Raw genomic sequence first — 14515 nt, 5'->3', positions numbered from 1 at the left:
TTTAGGGTTGTTTATAAATAGAGAGGGGAAGAGCTTCATGAGTTTTGGTATATATTTTAATATTTGTAGGATGCAATTGCTAGAACAACTTTATAAATAGAGTGGTGTCAAAGACAATCAATTTCTGTTGACCTCCTTTCCTTTTAAGTCGATCCTTTCCTAAGTATTCCACATCTCTCCATCTTCTGATGAACTCAAAAATGGACGTGATTTTGACCTACTAAAATATTATTAAGCTTAGTAACAAATATATTATTATTTTGGTGATTGATGAATCTATTAATTAGTAGATGGCATCTGTACTTGCAGATGCACTAAGCCATACAGAAATCAGTTTACTTAATTTGCAAGTCTGGCTAAATAGTGAAACTGTCCTAGGAGAAAACAAAAAAAAGTAGATATTTCCAATTTCAAATACTGGTTCTCCTAATTTTTCATCGAGTTTTCTTAAGTTTACATGTGCTTGAATGACGCATATTCATATAACGATTGTGAGTTACTGTATCACGAGTTCACACATTATGTAAATTCTTTTGTATTATATATATTTAGCATCTTCAATAGGGAAAGGCAAATTTGAGATGCAAAACCATATTTTCGTCTCATTTTACATTTACGACAAATGTAAATGAAAGTTCTACTTTAGGGAGGGTTGTAAATTTGGGATCCTACTTAATTTTTTCTTTTTGGTTACTGGGATCCATCACCAAAAGACGTAGCAAAAAAGTAAATTTAGGTTTTTTTTACATTTTTTGATAGATAACATTACACCATAGGAGAATTTTCTAGCAAAGAAAGGATGTACAATGCCCATAAGCAGCGTTGAAGCCACCTAAGCAAACTTAAAAGATACTTAACGGAATAGACAAAAATCCTACCAAAGTGAAGCAAATATTGAATTTTTTGGGGTAAATTGGTAAAAATATAATTTTAGGAGATAAAGTGGGGTTGAAGTCGAGAGCCGGTGTTGGAGGTGTGCAAAAGGTGATGTAGCACAGGGACCCGAATTTCCGAGGGCCCCCAAAAAATTTTATCCTTCTATATATTACATATGTGTAAATTTTCTAATAAAAAAAAAGAACTTTTTGACTAAAAAGAAAAATTATCATCATAATTTTTATTTATATTACAATTGGTTAAGTTGAGTGTATACTTAATATATTAATTTTCCACTTTTCTCTAACAACAAGAATTTATATATTACTTTCTTCCACTTTTCTCTAGGAAAAAAAAAAATACCTAACTTGTGTATTACTTTTTTTCCACAAACACAAGCGTATTTCTGTATCTCTTTTTCAGTTGTGCTCCTTTTTTTTTCATGGATGGACCCTAAATCATGGCAACTGAATTCAATTAGTAAGAGTGAGATGCTAATTTTAATTAAATTTAAATATTGATGGTTGAATTTCGTAGTCTAAATAGCTCTGTTATGTCGTGGACAATATGCTATAGGTTAATTTATTCAAAAGCAAGTTTTGGACCTCATGTATTCCATATGCAATGCAACTTTCTCACTTACACTGTTTAATCGTAATGACAAATTAAGCAGATTAAAACATTGCTATATGAAGCTGTCGTTGTTAATATTCGTTCTTTAAATCATTATCTCATGGATGAATGGTATCAATACGGAAACCTCATTTGACGTGATTTTGTCTTAAGCAAAGCTATCTACGCATGCACTGCATGTCGTGATCGAATTCGAATGTGGATGGTAAGATTTCATTGTATATACTGCTCCCGTTGATATATACATATATATCGTCGTGACTAGAGCTAACCGCCTGCTGTTGCACCTACTACAGGTTTTAGGTTTACCTATCTAGATATTTAATTTGTTCTTAATTTCAAGGTAACAAGTATTTTATTAATCATATTAAAAAAAAAAAAAAAAAACCATCATCCATTTAGAATACAATTTTATGATTATAAACGCAACAGAAAAACAATACAAAATCTACCTCACATAACTACATTTAACCAAACGGAAAGGTAATCCTCACAAGGACAAAACCTTGCATCTCTTTCTGATGCTCCTTTGGCAAAGAAGCTTTGCTATGAGACATCACAAAGAAGTCCTCATAATCCTTTGCCAGCGAATAAACAACGTACCACAACAAAACAAAACAAAAAGACGACACAACACAAAATAAACTTTTCAGAGGTACGATTCCTCAATTACGGAAGACCCACACCTAACTAATAGGAAAGCTAAGCTCACAAGGCTTATTTCTTACAAGTCAGACCTAACACTGTCAAGACACAGAAGGTAAACATCATACCATGACATAGGGGCTTTTGTTCTTAACTAATTAGTTTCTTGATCTCATGATCACTACAATTAACCAACTATTAAAATATGGCAATTGTCACTTAGTACTACGGTCTAGTGGTATTCCTTTTCACTTATAAGTGAGAAGTTTTAGGTTCAATTCTCGCCAAAGGCGAATTTGATTCACATTATTACTAGCCCATTGTGAGGCTAAGCTCAGTCATCCCCCTTAGTGTAGATAATATCGTTTGTTCAAAAAACAAAGTATACATGGCAACTAAATTACCCGGCCCTAATTGAAAGTGTGGCTAATTAAGTTGTGATGAGCACAATAAGAAAATAAGGAGGGGGACGTATTCAATTGAGACTTTGAGGGATTTTAGAAGGAATTGGAGAGATTTTGTAATGTATTTTAAGTATCCACAAATCTCACATCTCCCCATGAGATTTCAAGGGAATTAAATTAAAATTTTATATGAAATCTCTACGAATCAATTAAACTTTATAAAAATCCATGAATTTATAAATTCATTAAAGTCTATCAAATTCTCAATTGAATACATTCCCCCCTAAGATAGAGCCTCTGTTTACACTCAAATAATTTCTCTCCACAACTAGCAAATTAATGCAAATTTTTTCTTCCAATAATACCCTTGCATGAAAAGGACTAGTCTCCATCTCTTCAAATCCTTTTTTTTTTTTTGGGTCCAAAGGTAAAGTTTCATCATCAACAAAAAAAAAAAAACATTAACAAATTGGGATTCAAATACAAGCAAAGCCCAAAAACTAAGATTTGAATTCCACAACTAGCCCAATCAAAAGAACGAGCCAGAACAAACAAATCAACAACAAAAAACCCTAAGTACACAGCCGTCGTCAACATCACCGCCGACCACGAACCAACACCTCTTGCAAGCACAGGAATCCACCCAAATGAAGCCTCCAAATCGGAAATCAAGAAGGTTCCACCCACCTCCATCATGCCACAAGACTCAAATCCGCAACCATCAAGTTAATGAAACTCGTGGGAAGAACCTCTCACAAGTAATCGTGCCAACAAAGGCACATAGATGGAAGGTGGTGGTGTGACTGTAGACATCGAAATTTCAGTAAAACAAATGTTCACCAATGCATTAAAGTTTTGACGTGTCAAGGCATACATGGCATACGCCACGTGTTGTACAAATTGTACACATGGTGTGTGACTCAACAAAATAGGAAGAAATACCCTTGAAGGATTAAACAAGTTTTTCTTCTCATTTTGGGCAATGACAAGGCAAGTACATTTCAATCCATTGAGGATCAAAACAAGTTTTTCTTCTCATGTTGGGCAATGACAAGGCAAGCATACTTCAATCCATTACGGATCAAAGCAAGTTTTTCTCATTTGGGCAATGACAAAGCATACACATTTCAAGTTTAAAATGGTGTTAAGTGGGAAATTAAGCCATAAGTTACACCACTTCAAGTTTAAAATGGTATTAAGTGGGAAATTAGGCCATAAGTTACACCACTTCAAGTTTAAAATGGTATTAAGTGGGAAATTAGGCCATAAATTACACCACTTCAAGTTTTAAATGGTATTAAGTGGGAAATTAGGCAATAAGTTACACCACTTCAATTTCAATATTGCATTAAGTGGGAAAATTAGGCAATGGTGCTTGGAAAGGAAAAAAATATTTTGTGGTGGTGATTCATTCTCAAAGCCTATAAATAGGCTTCTCCATCAAGGTATCAAGCATGAAGGAATTCACAAATACATTTCTCTACTCCAAAATTAGAAGAGGAATTCCCCAAATCCTTGAAGCTTTGAAACTCCAAAGCTTCCAACCATCCAAATTCCCAAGAATTCCGAAGGATCAAGAAAGCCCTCTTCATTCTTCGTCAAATCCTCCTTCAAGATCAAGCCCCGACGGCCCTTGAAGAACTTACACCAACTCAAGATCAAGCCCCGACGGCCCTTGAAGAAAGTGTTCATTGTTCATCATCCGTTCATCCTAAGCTCAAGCCCTAACGGCTCTTTGGATCAACAACATCAACAAATCCACACGTCCAACCGTTCTTTAAGATCAAGCCCAAAAGCCCTTGAAGAACACACAACTATTCTTCAAGATCAAGCCCAAAAGCCCTTGAAGAAAACCAACTGTTCATTCAAGATCAAGCCTCGACGGCCCTTGAAGAAAACCAACCGTTCTTCAAGATTAAGCCCAAAAGCCCTTGAAGATCCGCTCATCCATCAACCTTCAAGATCAAGCCCAAAAGCCCTTGAAGAAATCCACACAACCATTATTCAAGATCAAGCCCCAACGGCCCTTGAAGAAAGCGTTCATCATTCATCATCCGTTCATCCTAAGATCAAGCCCCAACGGCCCTTTGGATCAACGACCTTAACAAACCCATACACCCATTCTTCAAGATCAAGCCCAACGCCCCTTGAAGATCCATTCATCAACTGTTCATCCTTAGATCAAGCCCCGACGGCCCCTTGGATCAATAAACAAATCCACACATCTATTCTTCAAGATCAAGCCTAAAAGCCCTTGAAGAAAACCAACTGTTCATTCAAGATCAAGCCTCGACGGCCCTTGAAGAAAACCAACTGTTCTTCAAGATCAAGCCCAAAAGCCCTTGAAGATCCGCTCATCCATCAACATTCAAGATCAAGCCTCGAAGGCCCTTGAAGAAACTTCCATCAACCTTCAAGATCAAAGCCACAAAGGCCCTTGAAGAAACTTACAACTGTTCATCCAAGATCAAGCCTCGACGGCCCTTGGATCAACAAATCTACATCTTACGAAGATAGAATCAGAGGACCAAATTCGAGAGAGATCGTAACCCCAAAATCATAAACACAAAAATATTATTTTGTACACGTTATTCTTGTTTCTTGTTTCAAGGAACTTTCGTGTTCACAGTGACCACCCGAGCAAGAGTTCTACACACCTTCCAGGATAGCCGAGAAACGCATTTAGAGGAACCGATTGTAGATCTGAGAAGTAATGGGATCAGGAGGGGCCAAAACCATTGGGGGTAGGTAGAGAAACGGTTGAAAGGTGACATGGATGTTAGAAAACTGCAGGAGAAGAGAAAGAAGATGATCGAGATTAAGAAATTTCCAACGAAGGCCAAGGTTCCGTTAGATCCAAGGCAAGAGAAGGAAGAAAGAAAGGCCGGAAATAGACGACAACACAGAAAAAGAAGAGAAAAAAAAGGAAGAAAAAGGGAGGACTGCCACAAAAAAAAAAAAAAAAAAAAAAAAAAAAAAAAAAAATTCCATAGGAGGTATACCAAAAAAAATTCCAAGTATAACATGTTCTTTTGCACTTCTAAAAATTTAGGAAGTTTTACGAAAAGATCACGGTACTGTTCATTTTAACGAAAAATCACATTTTTACACTAAAAAGTTAATCCTGGTATTATAACATTTTACTCTTTATTTTATCCTTATCATTAAAACTTAAAGTTTTTAAACCATTTTTATTAGTTTTTCTAAAAATTTATGTGTTGGTGTTTTGTTGGCAAACCAGCCCACGAGCACATATAGGAAGGTTTCATATAAATTACCGAACATATATTTTGAATTTGTTTTTGGAAGACATTGCTCCGTAAAGACCCTAACAAAGATCAAGAAGAACGTTCGACAGACATTGGCTGAAGATTTTGCTCAACCAGTCATGGGTTTCTAATTCGAAACTAGAAAATTTCAATATTTCAGCCCCAAATGTTATATAACCATTCAGATATTTAATTTTAGTCACAATATAATCCAATCTCAAAACCTAAGAGTATGGATTTACATAATAAGTTATTTCTTGATGTGCTTAGATGCTGGTGATGATTGATGAAGGTTTCGTCATTGTTGGGTAATGGATGCTAAGTTTGATTTCGAATTTATTGTGAGATGAAGGATAATAGAAGGTTAAAGTTGATTTTATTATACAAGGGGTAATTTGGAAAACACGACTTGGTGAGGAGTAAATAGATACAACTAATGGCAAAGCCATGAATTTTCACAAGGGTGGGCCAACATTTTTCTCTTTTTCAACTATAGAGACTTGCTTCATCTATCTACAAGAAAAATGAGCAACAATTATCTTAATTAGTAACTATTTTAGTAGTTGTTGCTCAGATAACAGTGATACTGTCAATGAAAAAATGGTAACAAAAGTCAGATACATATGGTAATACATTAGTCATCATTGTTGTATAGCTCTTACCTACTTTTTGGCTTTTTGTCAACTTTTTTCCTTTGGCAACAACATTGTCCCCTCAATAGTAGATACGAAAATAGTTACTAATTAGGCTAATTGTTGCTCACTTTTCTTGTAGTGTAAGGAGTTGTAAAGGTAGAGTAGACAACTTTTAGTTCGGTAGGGTGGGATAATTTTCACTTAGCGATGAAGCCCACCTAGCCCAAGGGTGACTCTGCTCTTGGTTAAAATTCTTCAATTTTGTTAAGTGAGGAGATAAAAGTTGGTTGTGAATAGAAGCTGAGTTTAGAAATGAAGGCTCCATTACATGCATTAAAGAAAGCAATCGAGTAAGTACAAAAAAAAAGGGGGCATCCTAGGTTAATCAGGTATGGAATCCAGTGTAATTAGGATGGGGGATACACATTTTTTGACACGCTTTCTTGTGGTTCTCATTTTGTGACTTTTTTTGATGATCTGAACGTTTATATTTCAATTCATCATTCATGGATTTTTTCTACAAAAAAGTTAAACAAATCCAAAACGACTACAACATTCATTTGTAGTAAAGAAAATAGATGGATACGGTTGTACAAAAAAAAAATACTAAAATGAGTACCATTGAACCTAACAATCATATAATTTCGGATTTGAGTTATTTTTTATAGAGATGATCTTTGAGAAAATACCTAAAAAAATAGATGTTGAAGTTGAATTGTAAATATACATTATGGAGTGAGCCCTAACAATGTCTGTCCAAAAAATTCTATATATAAAGGAGATTAGCACTAATAGAAGATGCTTTGCTCTAATACCCAGGTAATCAACCTCGATAAAAAGCAAATGGTACAAGTAGAAGTCAAGGAAACCTGATTCATACGTCTAAATGTACACATAAACATGAAATATGGTATAGTGGATCACACATACGGCTTAAGAATATGCCTTTCTTAGCTTGGCAATCAAATAATACGAAGCGTTGGAGTGGTCTCTATAAATTGCATACATATACATTGAGAGAGCTGATATTAATGCGTTTACTAGCCAATGATTCAATTTGTTTTAGCATACTAGAAGGACAACATAAGGCAACAAAGAATTGCAGACCATCATTCTTAATATGCTGTGTGCTTCTGATTGCTTTATTGGCCGGAGGTGAAAGTGTCGCGCCAAGAATAAAATGAAGAAAGTTGGGGTTCCACCATAAAATCAATTGGTAATATGAGAAGTAGTCCAAAATCATTTAAATACATAGCAAACCTTGTCCCTCACTGATGTGGGACAACTTTCAACACGCTCCCGCACGTGTGGCAGATTTTCAAGCCTGCACGTGAACAACAACTGGGTGACATAGAGCGCATGTAGCCGTTAGGCTTCACACGTGGACAACCTTGCTTTGATATCATGATTAAAGTTGGGGTTCCACCATAAAACCCATTAGCAATATGAGGAGTAACCTAAGACCATATAAGTACATAGCAAACTTGTCCCTGGGACAACTCTCAACACACGTCCGCACGTGTGGCTGATTTTCATTTGATACCATGATGAAATTGAGGTTCCACCATAAAACTAATTGGCAATATGAGGTGTAGCCCAAGATCATACAAGCACATAGCAAACTTTGTCCCTCACTAATGTAGGACAACTCTCAACATAAACAAGGTGATGAAGATGCAGCATGCATGCATATACACACACACACGCACTAGCTGAGAATTGACAATTAATGTAAAATGGTTTGATATTATTTTTTGTGATTGGCATTGTATTCTAATTATTGTTTTGCACTTGTTGGACCTAGGCTATTTCTTAACCCATCAAATGCAATTGTTTTTCTAGTATATTAACATTGAAAACTTGCTAGTTAATCAGTTAGCATTCTAATTACTATTTTGCATACAATAAAGTACATCAGAAATTGGGAAAATGATCTATGTTCGATTCTTAATAACTGATATGATCAATTTTTTGGCACGTCGTCAATATTTAATTGTTACATCGTCGATATTTAATTTTGATTAGTTTAATAATTTATTTGATTCGCGATTATTATTTTAGCCAATTTCTCAAAAATATTTGCACCACATTTAATTGATAACACCTAGCTAGATGAAATAAATATCTCACTTTTGACATTATATAGTAAAACTGTACGTACGCAGTTATAATTACTATTGAAACAACATGCATAAAAGGTGCCGGAACCTCAAACCACATAAGCCTGAGATTTGGTGACACAAACTCTAACGACATTGTGGTTCACCACCTAAACCCCAAGCACATAAGAAGGGTGGATCTAATAGAGCCTGACCACCTTGACGATGTTCCCAGAAAACCATTTCAAGCCTGCGTGGTGGATGAGTTCCAAGTAAAGGGTCGATGCGTCGATTCGCCCGTCTGCTACCTCTATCTAAAACTGTCCGGAACTGATGATTGGAGACCTGGTTTTGCACAAATCCATGTTTTGGAGGGGTCTCACTCCCATCTCAGCTCGAATTACTTCTACTTCCGCAGGTACTTGCCACGCCTTGTTTGGCATGGTTTGGACGTGTGTGATCATAAAGAGGTCACTCCATTTGGGATCAAGCACAAGAGGAAAGTGTTTGCAAAAAAGCCAGTGATGACAAAATTGGGACGAATGCCATGATATAATTAATCATTAGTTACATGTATATCAAACTTTTTGTCCCAACTTTTTTGTTCTTATACTATATCAACAAAGTTGAAGAATTAACCCATATTGTGAGATAAAAGAAGTTGGGTATAAATATAGCATTGACATTAGGGTCAATTGCCACTAATATAAACAATTTTATTTGCAACGACAACAAAATAACTGTGCAACAAGAAAGAAATTCCTTGCTCCCATTCATCCCTAAACATTTTTATTGAGAAATTACATAATTTCTCTCCAGGTCCTAGTAGCAAAGACGGATCTACAGAGGGACCTGGAAGGTCCCAGGACCCCTCGGCCATCCTAAAATGCTGCTAGAAATTTTCCGGAAGACCCCTCGTACTCGAACACGAGGCCTGTGCAGACTGTCAGTGTTGCTACAGCCTTGCAGCAGTAGGTTGCAGGTTGCAACGGAGAAGAAGACAACAGGGGAGAAGAAAGAAAATAGGGCATTTAAAAAAATTGGTCCAAAACGCAGTGTTTTGGCCCTTTTTTTTCCCTTTTTTTTTTTTTTTTTTTTGTTAAACCAATGAGACAAACGTTTGCAATTGGTCCACCATTTGCAACATGATTACATAATCTTTTTGAAAGTCTAGCCCCACATGAATGTCCCGAGAGTCCCTTTCACTTCTCCAGTTCTCCTTTCCCTGTTCCACTGCTTTTCCCCCTAATCCCCCCATCTTTCTTATATTCACCCAAAACCCTAAATTTCTAATCCCACCCAATCCCATATTATAATTACATTACTCCAATATTATACCTCCACTTGTTTCAATTCTCCAAGCCACCACTATTTGGTTCCAAATTCAAGTAAGTTTTTTGGTATTCTAATCTAATCTCAATTAAATTATATTAGATATTGGTGGAGATTTTTAGTCTATTATTGATATGATTGTTGATATGTTTTATGTTTGTATACTCATTTTATAATTGAAATTTAGATGGAATTTTTGTTTATTGGTTGATTGGTATATGTTTTGTGTTTTTGGTTAAATGTGTAGTTTAGAAATAAGAAATATGGAAAGATTTTTCAAGCCAAAGCCAATAGCACCATCTACTTGTTCGGGTAGTTCGAGCTCAAGACAAAATGAGTGTGACATTGATTTTAATAATCTTGAGAGAGACCCGGGAAAGAGAATTCGAATGAAGGACTATCCTTCTAATATTCAAGATGAGGTCCGCAGAGCATATTTGCAAATGGGACCTTGTAGGCCTACAAAGTATGAGTTCCCATACACTCTGCATGCAAAGAAAAAGCGACGATTTGTTGTTTCGTGGTTTGAAGAATATGATTGGTTGGAGTATAGTATATCTAAAGATGCGGCATTTTGTCTTCATTGCTATCTCTTTAAAATCAACTTTTCACAATTAGGAAGCGATGCCTTCACTGGGGTAGGCTTTAAGAAATGGAAGAATGCCAGAGAATGTTTTGACAAACATGTTGGTCCTATTGGTAGTTTCCACAATAAAGCTAGAGAAGTGGCTAGTTATCTAATGAACCAAAAGACACATATTGAAGCAGTTGTGATCAAACAATCAGAAGAAGAGTGTATGAAATATCGTCTTTGCTTGAATGCATCAATAGATTGTACTAAGTTCTTGTTGCGACAAGGCCTTCCTTTTCGTGGCCACGATGGAAGTGACACTTCGAATAATAGGGGGAATTATTTAGAGCTCTTGCAATTCCTTGCGGATCATGATGAGAAAATAAAGGAAGTTGTGTTGGAAAATGCTCCGGGAAATCTCAAGCTAATAGCTCCTTCAATTCAAAAAGATATTGTCAATTCATGTGCCTTCAAAACTATTAAGGCTATTATGAAAGAAGTGAAAGAGAGTAAATTCTTTTCTATAATGGTAGATGAATCACGTGATATTTCAACAAAGGAGCAAATGGCGGTGATTTTGCGTTATGTGGACAACAAAGGTCAAGTAATTGAAAGGTTTGTGGGAGTCCAACATGTTACCGAAACAACTTCAAGTAAACTAAAGGAGTCCATTGATGAGTTCTTGAAACTACATGACTTGAGCTACTCCAACCTACGAGGTCAAGGTTATGATGGTGCGAGTAATATGAGAGGTGAGTTCAATGGCCTTAAAAAAAAAATTTGGATGAAGAAAGTTGTGCATTCTATGTTCATTGTTTTGCTCATCAACTACAATTAGCTCTTGTTGCCGTAGCAAAGAAAAACTCCGATGTTGCCGCTTTTTTCACATTGACTAATAGTTTGGTAAATGTTGTTGGATGCTCATGTAAGCGTCGTGATGCACTTAGAGAGAAACAACAAGAAAATCTCTTGAAAGCTATTGAAAATGATTGTCTTGAAACGGGGCAAGGGTTAAATCAAGAAACTAGTCTCAAACGTGCTGGGGATACATGGTGGAATTCACATTATGGTGCTTTGATTAGTTTGATTACAATGTTCTCATCTGTGGTGGATGTGCTTGACATGATTGTTGAAGATTGCTACAATGATAGTGCTGGTGAAGCAAAAAAGTTATTAAAAGATTTACAATCTTTTGAGTTTGTGTTCCTCCTCTTTTTTATGAAATTCATATTAGGAGTTACAAACGATTTGTCACAAGCATTGCAAAAAAAAGATCAAGAGATTGTGAATGCAATGGCTTTAGTCAAGACATGTAAAGAACAACTACGTTGCATGAGGAATGATGAAAATTTTGATCTTTTGGTTGATAAAGTATCATCTTTTTGTGTTGAACATGAAATTGAGGTGCCTAATATGGATGATTTATATGTCATTCAAGGGAACTCATTGCGTAAGGCTCCAAGAAAGACCAATCATCATCATTACAAAGTGGAGCTCTTTTTCGAGGTCATTGATTTCCAACTTACAGAATTAGATGATCGCTTCGCTGAAGGTAATACCGAATTGCTTATTTGCTTGGCATGCTTGAGTCCAAATGATTCATTTGTAGCTTTTGATAAAGAGAAGCTTGTTCGCCTTGCTCATATGTATCCTAAAGATTTCACGGATCGAGATAGATCGACACTTCAAGATCAACTTGATATTTACATTCATTTTGTGCGTTCTGATAATGATTTTTCTCAATTGCGGGGAATTAATGAGCTTGCTAAGAAAATGGTGGAGAAAGGGTTGCATCGAACATTTGCATATGTATATTTGCTTATTCAGTTGGCTTTGGTTTTACCGGTTGCAACTGCTTTAGTGGAGAGGGCATTTTCCGCTATGAATATCATTAAGGGTCCACTTCGCAACAAAATGGGAGATCAATGGTTGAGTGACAGCTTAGTTGTTTACATTGAGAAAGATGTTTTTTCATGTATTGGTAATGAAGTTATCATGGAACATTTTCAGACCATGAAACCTCGTCGTGGACGCTTGAATTAGGATTTTATAGCTTGTAATATTGTTATGCAAATGATTTTTGAATAAAATGTATTATATTTAACTTTTCAATGTTATTTTTGTCTATAAATTTTTTAACCTTTATTATTGGGACCCCCCGAGTTTAAAATCCTGGATCCGCCACTGCCTAGTAGTAAGCCTATTAGAAAAAGTCTAATGCGAGGAATAACTTCCTCGTTGGTGGAAACTTTTTGCGTCAAATATTTCCTCGCTTAAACTTCACCATTTTCTCACCAAAAGTTGATTCTTCATTGTAGGATGTTACAAAAAAGCCTAAAAATCTTAACAATTTGATGAAGAAACTGTAATTCCTCGCAAAACATGAGTTTCAACGAGAAAATGTTCCTCGCTATACCCTCTATATTTCCTCGCAGGGAGCAAAATTAACTCTTTGAAATGAGTTTTTCTTTTCGTTTTGTTTAATGAAACCAAAAAACTTCGTCATTTAACTTAGTATCAAACATAGATTGCAAATTTTTGAATGTTTTACAATGATAGAACTAATCATTGTTTACCAACACTTGTAATATTAGAACATGAGGCCTTTTAACAGAGTGTAGCTCAATTACCAGGCCTTGCTTGTCTTAGGCTTGGGTTGGGCCTAACCAAGAACACAGTTTCAACCGACAGCCAACTTTACATTTTAATCTTCATTGTCTGATCCCATTTTAAAGCATAGTAAACTACTTCATTGCATTAGAGTATACGTAATTGGATAACGATTTACAATATTATTAAGAGTAGATAGCTTGCTAATCTCTCTATTAAAATACCAATCATGTCTTTGCTTTTACTTTATTATCCCCTTAAAATAAACAATAGTTTTCAAAATAAGGATAAAATAGTTTTATACTGATTTTAAAGAGTAACGAAATGGCTTACATGATACTAATCTAACATTCATGTAAGTAAAAGAAACCCCACTCATGGTCACATCAAAAAATAATGATTAACTTGATAGTTAATTAAACAGACTAAGAATTGTTTTAGTAGTTTTAAAAGATAGAAACAGAACTATTACTGATCTCAAACCACATGGCTCGAAAATGTAATAAGCTCTGGATTTTATTTTATTTTTTAAAGTACAAATGTTATTGGAAAAATTAAAAATGATGCTTCAAAGTATCTTATATTATGAAATTTTTTAACCATTAAATATTGGTCTATATTTTTCATCAAAATTTTAGCGGTTAAAATTTTTAAAATATAGAATATCCTGGAATATACTAGAAATTTCCCTTCAATTTTACACAAGTAGAACAAAAGTAACATTCACACATTATTTGGCTTTTAAGTTTTAGCAACTAGTTCTAAGTCAAGTAGTATATGCTGTGATTTATTTTGAAGCATCTCTAATATTTAGTCCTCGATAATCAATGCTGGACCAAGATTTACACGCATGCATGCTAATCTAGATAAAAGTACTCATGGGACTTCTTTTTGCCCGATCAAGCTGTGAAAAATCCCATAGTACGTGTGAATCATATTCATTTATGTACTAGAAATTTGTGTTTAAGTCCGATAAAGTTCATGAGTTTAATCCCAGTACACCACATGCAAGTGAATCGAATTACTTTTGCTTTTAGTTTCTTTTTTTGAAAGCCACAAAGTAGAAATGAATAGAACTACTCAGAATTGCAATTTATATCAGAACTCAGAAAGTCCAGAGCTGTGTGCAACTTTTGATCAAGACAAAGAAGCGATACAGTGATCTTGAATACCAATACAACGTACTTATTTTGTCTATGTACTAAAAGGTAAAAAGGATGGATCAATTCTTATGTATCTCATTATATTCTTCTTTTGGTGGTAAAGAAATACAGGAAAACCTCTTTTAAAGTAACACATTATTATAAATAATGAAATAACCTCCTTAAAGTCATAAAAGTTTCGGTCTCAACTGGGGAACAGTTATGTATTGGAATAAACTCCATATTGTAATAAGTTATAATTTTTCTTAGCCCCATCTTAAGGAAACACGTCTTGACAT

The 14515-nt window shown here is 35.2% G+C and overlaps 1 protein-coding gene across 1 annotated transcript; it reads left to right on the top strand.

The window, feature by feature from the left end:
- Positions 1 to 10282: 10282 nt before the first annotated feature.
- On the top strand, positions 10283 to 12524 carry LOC103945703 (zinc finger MYM-type protein 1-like). The gene is made up of 3 exons (XM_048588706.1): positions 10283 to 11216; positions 11303 to 12361; positions 12475 to 12524. Exons 1-3 carry the CDS (start codon positions 10283 to 10285, stop codon positions 12522 to 12524), a joined length of 2043 nt encoding a protein of 680 aa, XP_048444663.1.
- Positions 12525 to 14515: the final 1991 nt, after the last annotated feature.

Source organism: the organism of the source record quoted next, unplaced genomic scaffold (genome assembly GCF_019419815.1).
Source record: "Pyrus x bretschneideri cultivar Hongxiangsu unplaced genomic scaffold, Pyrus_bretschneideri_v1 Contig29, whole genome shotgun sequence".
NCBI lineage: Eukaryota > Viridiplantae > Streptophyta > Magnoliopsida > Rosales > Rosaceae > Pyrus > Pyrus x bretschneideri.
This window is presented reverse-complemented; position numbering and strand designations above follow the sequence as displayed.